Source organism: Solanum verrucosum, unplaced genomic scaffold (assembly GCF_900185275.1).
Source record: "Solanum verrucosum unplaced genomic scaffold, falcon-dt-bn FXZP01000103.1, whole genome shotgun sequence".
NCBI classification, from domain to species: domain Eukaryota; kingdom Viridiplantae; phylum Streptophyta; class Magnoliopsida; order Solanales; family Solanaceae; genus Solanum; species Solanum verrucosum.
In genome coordinates, this window is record NW_026020048.1 from 2,678,520 (window position 1) to 2,693,812 (window position 15,293).

At 32.3% G+C, this 15,293-nt stretch overlaps 1 protein-coding gene and 1 long non-coding RNA gene across 4 annotated transcripts; one reads left to right on the forward strand and one right to left on the reverse strand.

Moving 5' to 3' along the window:
* Positions 1-4,978: 4,978 nt before the first annotated feature.
* Positions 4,979-14,984, reverse strand: LOC125821864 (cysteine-rich receptor-like protein kinase 44). Of its 3 annotated transcripts, none has more exons than XM_049501226.1 (7): positions 14,151-14,984; positions 6,958-7,089; positions 6,727-6,854; positions 6,400-6,610; positions 5,985-6,222; positions 5,568-5,718; positions 4,979-5,451 (listed from the first exon to the last, which is right to left on the reverse strand). In XM_049501226.1, the coding sequence occupies exons 1-7, from the start codon at positions 14,974-14,976 to the stop codon at positions 5,095-5,097; spliced, it is 2,043 nt and encodes a 680-aa protein (XP_049357183.1). In that variant the 5' UTR covers positions 14,977-14,984; the 3' UTR covers positions 4,979-5,094. The 3 variants fall into 3 exon arrangements, with proteins under 3 accessions (XP_049357183.1, XP_049357185.1, XP_049357184.1); XM_049501228.1 differs by lacking the exon at positions 14,151-14,984 and adding an exon at positions 7,488-8,305 and having other exon boundaries at positions 6,958-7,100; XM_049501227.1 differs by lacking the exons at positions 4,979-5,451; positions 5,568-5,718; positions 5,985-6,222; ... (1 more) ...; positions 6,727-6,854; positions 6,958-7,089 and adding exons at positions 11,332-11,721; positions 11,838-11,988; positions 12,759-12,996; ... (1 more) ...; positions 13,516-13,643; positions 13,748-13,879.
* LOC125821878 (uncharacterized) lies at positions 5,044-11,664 on the forward strand. Its single transcript, XR_007442620.1, has 2 exons — positions 5,044-5,171; positions 11,442-11,664. It is a non-coding gene; the product is annotated as an uncharacterized LOC125821878 (long non-coding RNA).
* Positions 14,985-15,293: the final 309 nt, after the last annotated feature.

Sequence of the window (15,293 nt, forward strand, 5' to 3'; positions counted from 1 at the left end):
ATCGATAATAGTCAATTTGTTAGAATCGATTAGTTTCTTATCCTAGTTATCATTTTGAACTTCTATTTAATGCTTATGGTTAAAACTAATATTTTTGTTTTTTGTCAAACATTATCAACTCTTCTATTTATATATGATCATGTTGCATTACTGTTTTGATAGCTACTTTGTTAAACTTGTTGTTGGAGTTATTGCATTCAATGTAATGGTAGGAAGAGATGGATGTGTGTTTGTATAAATGTACAGTTCAGATATACACTTGGATATCTACTTTTGGTAATCAATTTGTTCACCTGTGTTTTTTTATCAACATATTCAATAGTATAAATGTATGCTAGAGTCTTTTTCATATCAAAATATACACAAGTATTATTATATTCATTTATCATCAGTTATTGCTTAAAGAAATTTGGATACTTACATTCTTAAAAGTGATAAACATACAATAAATGTTGGTAGTAATTACATTATTATATGTTTTTAAAGTAAATAATATGTAAGCGTATACAGAGAACATTGTTCCTTTTCTATTTTTATAGGTTGTGTGTTATATTAATCAAAATTTTCACTAGTATAACTGTTTTATATATGTATTCACCAATATATTATCAAGTATAACTATATTCACGTATTATCAGTAGTTTGGGTGTGTCAATACATATTAATAGTATCAAATTGAGTATTGAGATAATATTCAAGTTAATTTATAATTTAAGCAAGTAAACAAAGAAACAAATATTTCAAAAGGCAAATAAGAAATTTTTTATTCATTTATTCTACATAACGATAATTAAGTAAAAGAACACTTCAATAGTGGGATGTATCAGGTCCTATGCATTCCGTGTTGCAGTTTGACATGGACTGCCTATTATGACCATGCTGTCCACATGTACTATAAGAATTTGTACCCTTCCTTTTACTCAACTCGCTAAATGACTTCTCCCGTTGCTTCTTTGGCCTTCCCGGAGGTCACTTGTATTTTGGTGGCAACACACCTTCAGTAGCAATGTGTTCAGGTATATTCCATTCACTTTTGTCAAGGAGAGGATACACATGCACTTCATATGTTTTCAATATTGTTTCTGGCTTGTAAAAGTCTGAACAATATTCATCTAGAAGAATGTTTTTTTTCAACACCCTCCACGCATGTGCACACGATATTCCGTCAACTTGAAACCTGTTGCAATTGCAAGTCTTCTTTTCCAAGCATACGATATAAGTCTTCCCTTCATCACGTACTAAATAAATGTAATCAGGTGACGGGACAACCTAGAATCTATACGTAATTTCATTTATACATTCTATACATTAAATACTTAAATAAATGAAAGCATAATCAACTGAATACTAGAAATATTATTTTTCTCACAAAAAATTAACCTTTCATTAATATACATACTGCCATAAATCAGAATATGAAGCATATTCCTTCAACACTATCCTGTCAATGCTATATTCTACATAGCAATTCTCTTCGCTCCATTTTCCGGAATGCCGGATCAAAACTGTGATGGTAGCCATTGAATTGTATTTTTCTTAGGCGTCAATTGAAGAAGAAAGAGCAAACATAATTTTTATTTTTAAACTGATAAGAATCCTAAAAGGTAGTGGTCAATTACATATTTAAAGTGCCAAATTTGTGGGTTTAAGGGATGGAAAAAAGCCTTGTCAGTTACATTAACCAATTTACCTTATTTAGTGGCAAATTAATTTTTGTATTAAAAGAAAAAACACATATATATGGATATAGCCATTTTGTAACACAAAGTGTAGCTATTTTTTGTAAATATGATACTTATAGCTATTTCAATCTAATAACCCTAAAATTATAGCTATTTTTGTAAGTTACACATGTTTAAATTGAGTTAGGAAAAATAGCCACATGGATGCAATTATGGCCAAATGGGAATTAAGAAGTTAGCCAACTTGAGTTTAATTTAGGGAATTTGACTAAAATTTAAATAAGATGAATTAATATTGATTAATTAATGAGCTTCTTAATTTTAACTAAATAAAATAATTAACTTAATTATAAACTAATAACTCAAAAAATAAGTATTAATTAACTAAACCGATTAATCAACTAATTAAGTAAACTTAAAATCTTTTTGAGACGATTTTTGAAAATTTATAAAATATACTAATTATATACATAATTATCTAAAACATATAAAACTATATAAAATAACTTGCAAACTATTTTATTTTTCTTGAAATCTTATAACGTTAATTATTTTAAATTGCTTGAAATTGAAGAAGCTCGACATTAATCTATATTGTAGAGGTCCAAAATTGAGTGTCAACAACTCTCCGTTAACATATTGACCACAAAATACCCTTGACATCTACCTTTATGGCCCTATATTATCCTTATCCCAAACTGCTACCAATTTAAACTCATTTAATAAATTCATTAATGATGTGGCAGTCATTTATTGGTCATATTTTAATTAACCTAAATTAATTAAAAACCCAACTCATTCCCAAAATCAGACCCGCCCCAAAATCATTTAAAACCCATTTTATCACCCCAAACACACACACTCGGATCGATTTTTTTTGTTTGTTGAATTTCCAAGAATATTAAACAGAGCATGACCAAGAACAACTGATATATACCCAAAAATGAACTTTTTGCTGAAGTTTCATGAATATTAAACAGAGCACTACCAAGAACAATTAATTTACCCCAAAACACACAAAGATCAATTTTTTGCTGAATTTTCAAGAATACTAAACAAAGCACGATCAAGAATAACTAATATACCCAAAATACACACCAGATCGAATTTTTTGCTAAACTTTCAAGGAAAATGATAAACAACAGTTATTCATTTATCTGAAAAAATGTCCAAGAAAGAACAAAATCCTATTTTCACGAAGAACTACTCGATTTGATGTGGTTATTTCAGATTCCCTGGTTTACAATCAATCCAAACAGAATGCGAAGCAAATTATCGGCTCCAAGAAAGAGGAATTAGTGATTTGCGAATAGGTAAAAATTAGTGATTTAGAATAAGCTCCTTTTCAAATACGGCTCTGCTTTTAGTCTTTGTGTAGGTTGAGGATGGCAACTTTTCCCGCTTGAACCAATGCCACATACAGGAGTATTCATGGTTTGATTTAGATCGGTTATTAGTTAAAATTAAAACCAAATCAATTTAAATCGATTTTTAAATTTCTAAAATCAAACCAAACCAAATCATAAAAATAACAGTCGGTTTGGTTAGGTTTTTTCGATTCAAAAGTAATAAGTTTGTTGAGGAATACGCATCTCGATAGACACAAACACTTAGTACATGAATAATTCACAAATAAGCTATTACACGAACAAAGTGATTCATCAAATCTACCAAGTTTCAGAAACTAAAAAAACTCATTGTCAATAGCATACAGTTGGTTCAATATTCTGGAGAGACTTTTCAATAAAATTACATCTTAAAATATTGGAGAATTACTTCTAAAAAAAACAACCAATATTTCATAGTAAAAACTAATCAATTACCATCTTCTTTAGCTTGAGCTTTAAATTATTCAATGTTGTGTTAGAAAATTTTATAAAATACAAAGAGAGTGTGATTTTAAAGTAATGAATATTGAGGGATTTAGATTAGGTTTTAATAGTTGGGCTAAAATTTAAACGTTGAACTTCAGAAAATAGTAAAATAAAGACTTAAGTTGATTAAAATTTATCAAAATACTTATATTTTATTTATAAATAATTATAAAATTTATATATATAACTTCTCGGTTCGGTTTGGTTATTTTTGTGGTTAGTTTTTAGTAAAACCAAAACTAAACCAAATAATAGCAATTTTTCAAAATTTAAAATCAAACCTAACCAAATCAAATCAAATATCGATTTTTTTAATCGATTTGGTTCGAATGGCGGTTTGGTTTGGTTTTATAACCATAACCATGAACAGTCCTAGGCCCACATAACTTGAAGTTATGTGTACTTCCAGGAAATTTAACTTGATAATTATTTTAGTAAAGTTGGATAACTTCAGAGGATAGAGAGGAAGAAGAAGAAAGCAACTTCAAGAACATTGGGAAGTTTTAGGTTAATGGAATGCCCCTTTAGAATAATGGATTTTTTAGTTGGGTCGGGCCATTTAAGGATCCAAATTTGGGATGGGTTAAATTAATTTTGAATAATTATCTATCCAATGAATCAAAACGTGCCACATATTTAATGAGAAGGTTAATTAATCCAATTAATGAGACCGTTTGTAATAAGGGTACTATGGTATCATAAAGGTGAATGTCAAGGATATTTTGTGGCTAATAGATTAACGTAGGATAATTTTGTATCAATTTCAATAGTTCAAGGATATTTTAGGGTATTTTCCATTTAAAGTTTGTGATTTCATGATCTTATATAAAAAGGTATTACCATTATACCCTTGAACTCTTTTTACCTTTCATATTTGCAAAGCTATAGATATTCTGACCTTCTATTTTAGTGCAATTGAGTAGACATTTAGCCATAAATTCCAATATTTTTTATTTTATTTAAATTTATTAAGTTGGAGTTGAATACAACATTTTGCTTGGTTATATTTTTTTGCAATGAAGAGAATAGAGTTCTTTATTTGGAAATTGTGAATATGGAGTTGTAAAACGAGTTTGGAACACTTCTCTAATTTTGGAATTCAACTCGAAGTGAATTTGAAAATTTTATAATCAAACACTGATTTTAAAATAAAATAAAAACTTATTTCACTAAGAAAAGTAAATAATTCTCCTGGACAAATGGCTCTTTAATAAGTTACTAATGCAATATAAATGGGTTCTTGCCAATTTCACTACAAGAAAAGGGTGAATTAGATGAAAATTTTATACAAGAATTTGATTCGCAAAGAATACCTCCAAAGTTTCATATCAAAAGTTTAGATTCTTAACTGCGGAAACCTATACCATTAGACTATTGGTCTTGGTGATTTTAGATTACAAGAACAAAAACAGGTAGTTCCAATACTAGTTGAAACAAGTTGCCTTTTGTGCGGAGTAATCAATCTCAATTCCAAACTAATTAGAGTTCGAACAAATAACAAAGTAGCTCAGAAAAGTAGGGTATTATGCCTAAGAATGTTAACGAGGGTATAACTCAGTTATGGATGCCTCATTACGTGATGAAGAAATAGATTTACTTTTGGCTAATTCTCTAGGTTCTGTCGATCTTGAATTGTACTCTTCAATGAGTGAAATCTCTGGGCAAATATTATCGTGTGAATAGTATGCAGGCCCTGAAGGCACGGGAAGGCTCAGAGAGAGGCTACTGAGCATGAGGACTACAGCTGCCATTGTTGGTCTATCACCAATATTTTCTTGAACGCACAATAAAGCAATGTGGATGTATCTCATTATGTCACGAACCAGTCCTGAACTTCCCCTAAACATGGGGTCAATCAAATTTGCAGCTGTTCCTTCTTGCCAGTTCGTCCATGCCTGCAATATTATAATTCAAAGTTTAAACTCTATACATCGACAATGTAAAACAATTTGATGCATAAGGATGGTCCCAACTATTCAAATGTAGTTGATCAATTAACTTAGTTACTTACAGAGCACAGAAGGTCTTCCACAGATTCTCCATTTCTGAAACAAGTGTTCTTTTGTCCACTTAAAATTTCTAGGACTAGTACTCCAAAGCTAAAAACATCGGACTTGACTGAAAATTGTCCATGCATTGCATACTCTGGTGCCATATATCCACTGCAAAACAAGAATTACATAACATTCCACAGCTTAGAAATGATTCAATTGTTAAAGTTTTTTGTTACACATAGTTCGCATTCCTATAAACCGGACTTACTAGGTCCTAGTCCTAGTCCTAGTCCAACAATATTGAAGCATTCTTTCAAGGAATGATTTGCTTTTATCTCGAGGCAGCTTTTAAATCTGGTTAAATGGTTAAAAGTTCTTCCCAGTGATCTGAAAAAGGAGTAACAGTCTATAATATTCAGAGGTGTAAAACTTACTAGGTCCCGACAATTCTACTTGTGTTGCCTTGAGTTTCATCCAATGTAAATAGCCTTGCCATGCCAAAGTCTGCAATTTTAGGATTCATTTCTTCATCAAGTAGAACATTACTTGCTTTGAGATCACGATGAATTATGCGAAGTCTAGAATCCTCATGTAGATAAAGAATTCCCTTAGCAATGCCTCCTATGATTTTGGATCGCCTTTCCCAATCTAATTGCCTACGTTTAACTGGATCTGGGAACAAGATGAAAAATATAATTATGAATTGAGCTTCACATCAAGTCACTATTACTATAGGTAACTACCTGTAACAAGTGGATTAGTTCTCCAGAATAATAAGGCAGATAGCTAGACGACAGTCAACATGTCATATTATACCGACAAAACATTAAGCAATATGTTAATTCATACCAAATAAAAAGTGGTCAAGGCTTGCATTGGGAACATATTCATAGATAAGCAGTCTCTCTGTTCCATCGAAGCAAAATCCCAGTAACCTAACCAAATTCCTGTGTTGAAGTCTAGCAACCAACATGACCTCATTTTTGAATTCCAGATCACCTTGGCCAGAATCTGATGACAATCTTTTCACTGCTACTTCTTGACTATTTGGAAGCTTACCCTGAAGCAGACGAGAGCGCAAATTGAAAAATTATGAGTTGAAGAAAGAGTCAGCTATATGATGTCAGTCAGTCACAGTGTCCTTTTATGCATCAAGTAGGCTAAATCAGCAATCACCTTGTACACAGGACCAAATCCACCCTGTCCCAATTTATTATTGCTTGAGAAGTTATCTGTTGCTGCTCTAATTGTTGAAAAATCATATTGAAAGGATTCTGCAGTGGTAATATCATCCCCATGTATACCTTCATCAAAGTAGTAGTAAAACATACAACAAAATTTCAGTGAAATACAGTCTTAACAGTTCAACTTTCCGAAATCATTGCCTGTTAATAAGCTACGCCTTACTCTGAATATTTTTCACTAGCTTCCTCTTTCGCCTCCTCATCATGATGAGAGTAATACAAACAACAAGAATAACAACTGTAACAGTTGACACACTGATAATGATGACGGTTCGATTTGTTTTATCATCCTCTCCTGCAGGAACTCTTCAAGTTAGTATTGGTTAGGCTATACTTTGTTTTAGTTTATGTGACCCTATTTCCTTTTTGTTGTGTCCGTGTTTCTAAAATAATGATCACTTCATAAATTTGGAAATAATTTAGTTAAGCTTCTCATTTTATTCTTAATAACAAGATTATATTACCACTCAATGTTAGGATATATTTTAATATCACCAATTTTAAAAGTCTTCTTATCACATAAATGTTACAATATGATTTAAATCTCAAAATTTCAAAAGCGTCTATTTCTTCTTTAAAAATATTATTTTCCTGTAAAAGCATGACTTAGCAATTTAAGAGTTGAACTGGCTAACAATTTCATGAAGATTTGACATACCTGATGGTGGTGGTGGTGGCGGCGGCTGCAGAGGCAGTGATGATGGAAGTGGCGGTGGTGATAAGGGTGGCGGAGCTTCTGTCGGTAGCTGGTTGAAAAAGAGGCTAATTTCATACTGAAATTTGCAGCTGGGCATTCTATATCTGAGACCAATCTTACCATAACATTCACAGTTAGGTAAAGTTCGATAGCCAGCGCTTAAACAATTGATGCAACTTTCAGCTGATAAATCCGCAGTGCACTGTACAAGTGCATATATAGTCTGAAAATCAGGGCCCCGAGTACTATTACTAGCGTACTTCTTCTTACCGCCCTGTGAAGCTTGACTTCGTAAACTTTCTAACAAGGTTCTTACATCTTCCATAAAATCGGGATTCGAGGCATTTGCCGTGCTATACAAAATGTTTTTCGGGTTTGTTAACACGGTGCCTATGATGGACTCATTTGAATATCGTAGCTGACAACTTTCATAATAACCAAAGGCCGATTTCTTGTAAGGACATACCTCTAGAATCTTACGGGTCGCATTATTTATACAATCACGGCATACCTGTAATTGTACATCCCCTCTACATTGCGCGATGACACTAATCGTGTCGGAGTTTAGGCCTATGGAAGTATTATAGAATCCAAAACTATCCATATTTCGTGAAACAGAGGAGAGGGTTGTGTTAAGGTTAGTGTCATATGCACTATTTGGGGAAAACTCAGTAATATTAGAATCTGCACATACATGAAATTCGAATTCAGGCTGTGCTATGCTGAGGTGAAAAATGTAATTAAATTGGAACATTACAAAAACCAGCCATTTCAAGAAACTCATAGCTCTCTTCACTATCTAATGTATCAGAGACAATTGTATAAATAGAATGGCTACTACACCTTCAAAAATTTCATGCTCAATTTTATTTATTTCAAAAATTGACTACGGACTTCTTCGTCAATGAAAAGGATGGAGGTGGCTTTCTATGCCTTGAAAATTTAAAAAAACGCGCTTCTGTGAAGCTTCTTTATTCTTCGGTCCACCAAAAGTCATCCCATCTAACTTTTATTAATCTACAAGTTTTCCAACACGTGCCACCCATGCGAGTTAGTATAAATATTTTTAACAAGTTATAATTAGTGTGCGATATTTTGCACAGAAACTGAAGAGAAAATATACACAAGCTTAGATTATGGTTATAATTTAAATGTTGATTATGATTTGCAAAATATTTCATATCTTAAATTTTTGGCTTTTCGCCTTCTTTTTTAAGAAATTGTAGCCTCCATCTTTTCACCGTTACATACACATTAAGAAGTTATTGTCCATTGAAAATAGTGTTTTGTAAAATTTGTATATAAATTCGATGAACATATGTCTTTTTTAAGATAGCTAGTGGGTCGTTATATTATTTCGTGGTGTACACCTACACGAAAATAGTTATTATCAGTGATAAAAATAATAGTACTCCCTCTATCTAATAATAGTTGTCCACTATTGATTTTGCACATTTATTAAGAAACTACTCCCTCTGTCTCATTTTATGTGAGGTAGTTTGACTCGGCACGGAGTTTAAGAAAGAAAGGAAGACTTTTAAAACTTGTGGTCCAAAATGAATGATAGAAATTTGTGTGACTGTAAACTATTTCATTAAGGGTAAAACAGACATTTTATAGTTAGATTGTTACTTAATATAGAAATGTGTCAATATTTTTGGGACTGACTAAAAAGAAAGGTAAGTCACATAAATTGAGACAAAGGGAGTGTAAAATAGAAAGGTAATTTTACTATATCATCCTTTGATTATACTCCCTCCGTCCATTTTATATATCATCCTTTTCTATAAATAGCTGGACCACAATACTTGTCATTTTATAAAATTTATGCATAAATTACCATATTTTGCCTATTATATCCTTGATAGAGTAGTTAATTAATCTTGAAAATGTATTCATCATTTATTATAAAGTTGACTTAAGTAAACATTAAATAAGGGTAGAAAGGTAAAGTTTCATCATTTCTTAATGCAAGTGCAAAGTAAAAATGTGACATATAAAATGGAACGAAGGGAGTACTAAATATAATGTCTTGAAAAATGTAATAGATAAATGACTATAATTAATGATAAGGGTAAATTAAGAATTAAGTGTAAAATTATCCATTGATTTCATAAAGTGGACAAATATTATTGAATATCTTAAAATACTATACTAATATAGTGGACAATTATTATTGGACGGAGAAAGTAATTACTAAAATATTTAATTGATAAATAAATCAACTAATACACTTATCTCAGAGAGCGTTGGTGTTATTTCAATTGGAACATTAGAACGATGAGTCATTTCAAGAAACTCATAGCTGTATTCCCCATCGTCTGCGCAAAACTATACGTCAAGCACAAGTATATAAATAGAATGGCTACAGAGTCAAAAAGACTCAAAATTCCGTGTTCAATTTTATTATTTTTTCGTCTATCTTTACTTGTCCATTATACTATATTGGAATTTTCAATAATACTTATTCAGTTTATAAAATTAATGAATAATTTATATTTTTGGGTCTATTTTACCCTTCTTATTAAATACTATTTATTTTTTAATATTTAAATGACTTATATTTAATGAGATAATTTGGTAAAATTACTCTTATTATATGTTGCTTCTTAATAAACATCTATAGTTAGACAGAGGGAGTACAAGGATTGACTTGGTCACCAAAAATGAAAAGTTAAGACACTGAAAAGGACGAGAGTGGGCAAATTAAGGATAAAATATAGGGAGGTTTTTTCTAGGGATAAGAGTCTGAAAATACCTTAACTTTGATCGAATTTGCTGTTGTGATACTAAACTTTCATAAAGACCTATTATTTCCCTAGACTATTTAATACCATATTTTTTATTCCCTGAACTATTTAATAGTGTATTTTAAAGGTATATATGTGCTCACGTGGACACATTACTATTTATAATTTTACATTATTTTTTATGTCCACGTGGACAAATATATATGTTTAAAATACGGTATTAAATAGTCTAGGGAGGTAATAGGTCCTCATGAAAGTTTAGTATCGCAACAACAAATCCAATCAAAGTTGAAGTATTTTTCAAACCCTTATCCCTTTTTTCTATGAGTTGAAACTTCCGAAGTAATTGACAAGTTTGAAAAAATAGATCAAAAGAACGAGGTTTTGTGAAGGTTCTTAATTATATCCTTTTTAATGTATACTCTCTCCGTTCTATATTAGTTGATCACTTTTTATTTTGTACAGTTTTTAAGAAATCATAAATAAGATGATGATTTTACTAATTTACCCCATAAAAAATTTCTTCAAAATTTTTAGAAATAAATATGAACACTTTCAAAAAGAATTAATTGCAAATAAAAATAATAACTAATTTATGATTTCTTGATTTAATAAGGTAATCAACTACTATAAGACAACTATATTTAGTATTATGATCAACTAACATGGGACAAAGAGAGTATATCTATATCTATAAATAATGTCAATGCCACAATTAATCTTCAATTTCAATTTTTTAAAAAATTACCTATATATAATAGGAGAGATAAAAATGTCACGTATCAAGGCCACAATTAATCTTGAATTTTAATTATATATAATAGGAGAGATAAAAGTGTAGATTCTTAACTGTGGAAACTTATACGGTCAGACTATTGGTCTTGGTGATTTAAGACAGCATATAGATGCTTCAAGTTTTCAGATTACAAGAACAAATAAAGGTAGTTCCAATACAAGTTGAACTTATTTTACTAGTGTAATAATACAACTAATACATATGAAACAAGTTGCCTTTTGTGCGGACCACAAAAACCATTAATAAATCAATCTTAATTCCAAACTAATTAAAGTTCGAACAAATAACAAAGTAGCTCATAAAAAAGGGGTCTTATGTCTAAGGATGTTAACGAGGGTATAATTCAGTTATGGATGCCTCATTACGTGATGAAGAAATAGATTTATTTTTGGCTAATTCTCTAGGTTCTGACGATCTTGAATTGTACTCTTTAATAAGTGAAATCTCTGGGTTAATATCATTGTGCGTGTAGTATGCAGGCCCTGAAGGCACGGGTAGACTCAGAGAGAGGCTACTGAGCATGAGAACTACTGCAGCCATAGTTGGTCTATCACCAATATTTTCTTGAACGCACAGTAAGGCAATGTGGATGTATCTCTTGATGTCACGAACCAGTCCTGAACTTCCCCTAAACATGGGGTCAATCAAATTTGCAGCTGTTCCTTCTTGCCAGTTCGTCCATGCCTGCAATATTATAATTCAGAGTTTAAACTCTATACATCGACAATGTAAAACAATTTGATGCATAAGGATGGTCCCGACTATTGAAATGTAGTTGATCAATTAGCTTATTTACTTACATAGCTTAGAAGGTCTTCCACAGATTCTTCATTTCTGAAACAAGTGTTCTTTTGTCCACTTAAAATTTCTAGGACCAGTACTCCAAAGCTAAAAACATCAGACTTGACTGAAAATTGTCCGTGCATTGCATACTCTGGTGCCATATATCCACTGCAAAACAAGAATTACATAACATTCCACAACTTAGAAATGATTCAATCGTCAAAGTTTTCTGTTACACAGTTTGCATTCCTATCAACCGGACTTGAGATAAAAGGCCAAAATAATCAGTTTAGTTAGTATAAACAGTAGGATCAGCAAGACCTAATAAGCTACAAAAATAGGAAACGTACAACTTGATGTTAAAAGTCAGAGCTATTGATGTTGTGATGCAATTAATATGTACTGCAAATTGGGTAATTATGGTTTTGATGTCTTTTTTTTTCCGCCTTTCCTTAGTGAGAGCTCTTAGGCCATTGATCTTGGCTGAGAGAAGTACAAGTTATGATGAGTCAAGACTACATCTTATATAATGCTGCAATGAGATCATATCTAACCTCTCTGAACAAGGAGAACTCATATGCTGAAAAGACAAATTCTGTTCTAGACAAAATCAAATTTAGCCTATTTATTCACAGCGCTAACTTTTGGCAGAAGATCATTCTTCTTGAAATAAACTTTATTATAATCATCAGATATTGCAACTTTGGGAGTGACCAAATTGAGCACAAAACGCTAGGTATCTGACCATACATCTCAAATAAGTTAAATTTTAGACATCCCAAAAGTCCTAGTCCAACAATATTGAAACATTTATTTCAAGGAATGATTTGCTTTTGTCTTGAGGCTGCTTTTAAATCTGGTTAAATGGTTAAAAGTCCTTCCCAGTGAACTGAAAAAGGAGTAACAGTTTATATAATATTGAGAGATGTAAAACTTACTAGGTCCCGACAATTCTACTTGTGTTGCCTTGAGTTTCATCCAATGTAAATAGCCTTGCCATGCCAAAGTCTGCAATTTTAGGATTCATTTCTTCATCAAGTAGAACATTACTTGCTTTGAGATCACGATGAATGATGCGAAGTCTAGAATCCTCATGTAGATAAAGAATTCCCTTAGCAACGCCTCCTATGATTTTGGATCGCCTTTCCCAATCTAATTGCCTACGTTTAACTGGATCTGGGAACAAGATGAAATATATAATAATGAATTGAGCTTCTATACACAGACAATATAGCAGAATTTTGCAACATCAAGTCACTATTACTATATGTAACTACCTGTAACAAGTGGAATTAGTTCTCCAGAAAATAAGGCAGATAGCTAGACGACAGGCAACATAATAAATTATACTGACAAAACATTAAGCAATGCATACCAAATAAAAATTGGTCAAGGCTTGCATTTGGAACAAATTCATAGACAAGAAGTCTCTCTGTTCCATCAAGGCAAAATCCCAGCAACCTAACCAAATTCCTGTGTTGAAGTCTAGCAACCAACATGACCTCATTTTTGAATTCCAGATCACCTTGGCCAGAATCTGCTGACAATCTTTTCACTGCTACTTCTTGACTATTTGGAAGCTTACCCTGAAGAATACGAGTGCAAATTGAAAAATTATGAGTTGAACAAAATTAGAGTCGGCTATATGAAGTCACAGTTTCCTTTTATGCATCAAATAGGCTAATCAGCAATCACCTTGTACACAGGACCAAATCCGCCCTGTCCCAACTTATTAGCGCTTGAGAAGTTATCTGTTGCTGCTCTAATTGTTGAAAAATCATATTGAAAGGATTCTGCAGTGCTAATATCATCACCGTGTATACCTTCATCAAAGTAGTAGTAAAAACATACAACAAAATTTCAGTGAGACATGGTCTTAACAGTTCAACCTTCACTTAATCATTGCTGTTAATAATCGACGGCTTACTCTGAATATCATTCACTAGCTTCCTTCTTCGCCTCCTCATCAAGATGACAGAAATACAGACAATAAGAATAACACCTATAACAGTTGGCACAACGATAATGATGATGGTTCGAGTTGTTTTATCATCCTTTCCTGCAGGAACTCTTCAAGTGAGTATTTGTTTTTAGTTTATCTGAACCTATTTCCTTTTTGTTGTGTCCATTCCTAAAATAATTATCACTTTATAAATTTGCAAACAATTTACTTAAACTTCTCATTTTATCTTTAATAACAAGATGTTAAGATATATTTAATATCACCAGCCTTAAAAGTCTTCTAATCCATAAAAAGCATTTTCCTTCGAGCCAAACACACCTTTAGTTCAGAGTTGAAGTTGCTAACAATTCATAAAGATTTCAGTTACCTGATGGTGGCGGTGGCAGCGGTGATGGAGGTGGCGGTGGTGATAAGGGTGGTGGAGCTTGGGTTGATAGCTCGTCGAAAAAGGGGTAAATTTCATACCGAAAATTGCAGCTGGGCATCATAAAATTGACACCCCGCTTACCATAACATGCACAGCGAGGTAAACTTTGATAGCCAGCGCTTAAACAATTGATGCAACTTTCAGCTGATAAATCCGCAGTGCACTGTACAAGTACATATATAGTCTGAAAATCAGGACCCTGAGTACTATTACTAGCATACTTCTTCTTACCGCCCTGTGAAGCTTGACTTCGTAAACTTTCTAGCAAGGTTCTTAGATCTCCCATAAACTCATCGGAACTCGAGGCATTTAGCCCGTTAGATAAAACTCTTCCTGGTTGATTTGCAACGTTGCCTATGATGGACTCATTTGAATATCGTAGCATACAACGATCATAATAACCAATGGCCCATCTCTTGTAAGGACATACCTCTAGAATCTTACGAGTCGCATTAGTTATACAATCACGACATGCCTGTAATTGTACATCTCCTCTACATTGGGCGATGACACTAACCGTGTCGGAGTTTAGGCCTATGGAAGAATTATAGAATCCAAAACTATCCATATTTCGCGAAACAGAGGAGAGGATTGTGTTAAGGTTAGTGTCATATGCACTATTTGGGGAAAACTCAGTAATATTAGAATCTGTACTACATACAGAAGAAGTGAAATTAGACTGGCCTATGCTGAGATCGAAAAGGTAATAAAATTGGAACAGTAAAATGACCAGCCGTTTCAACAAACTCATAGCTGTGTTCCCCATCGTCTACGCAAAACTAAACTCGTCAAGCACAAATATATAAATAGAATTGTTAGCTATACATTCAAAATTTCCATAATCAATTCTCTTTATTTATTTCAAAGATTGACTATTGACTTTTTGGTTTACGAAAAAATACAACACCGAAAAGGATGGGAGTGGGAAAATTTTCAAAAAACGCGTTTTTGTGAAAGTTCTTTATTCCTCAGTTCCACCAAAAAGTCATCCCATCAAAATTCTTTTAATCTATGATTAGGTACTCTTCTATTTTTTTAGGAATAAATTTGGAGACTTCTCAAAGATGTTTTGATTGATTTAAA

What these genes read in the sequence shown, in the direction of transcription:
- LOC125821864 (XM_049501226.1), bottom strand. Translation starts at nt 14,976, where the DNA reads ATGGGGAACACAGCTATGAGTTTGTTGAAACGGCTGGTCATTTTACTG. An exon ending in GATTTGGTCCTGTGTACAAG is followed by an intron (nt 6,611 to 6,726) that starts GTGATTGCTGAT and finishes CGTCTGCTTCAG; the next exon opens with GGTAAGCTTCCAAATAGTCA. An exon ending in CCTTGACCACTTTTTATTTG is followed by an intron (nt 6,223 to 6,399) that starts GTATGAATTAAC and finishes TCTTGTTCCCAG; the next exon opens with ATCCAGTTAAACGTAGGCAA.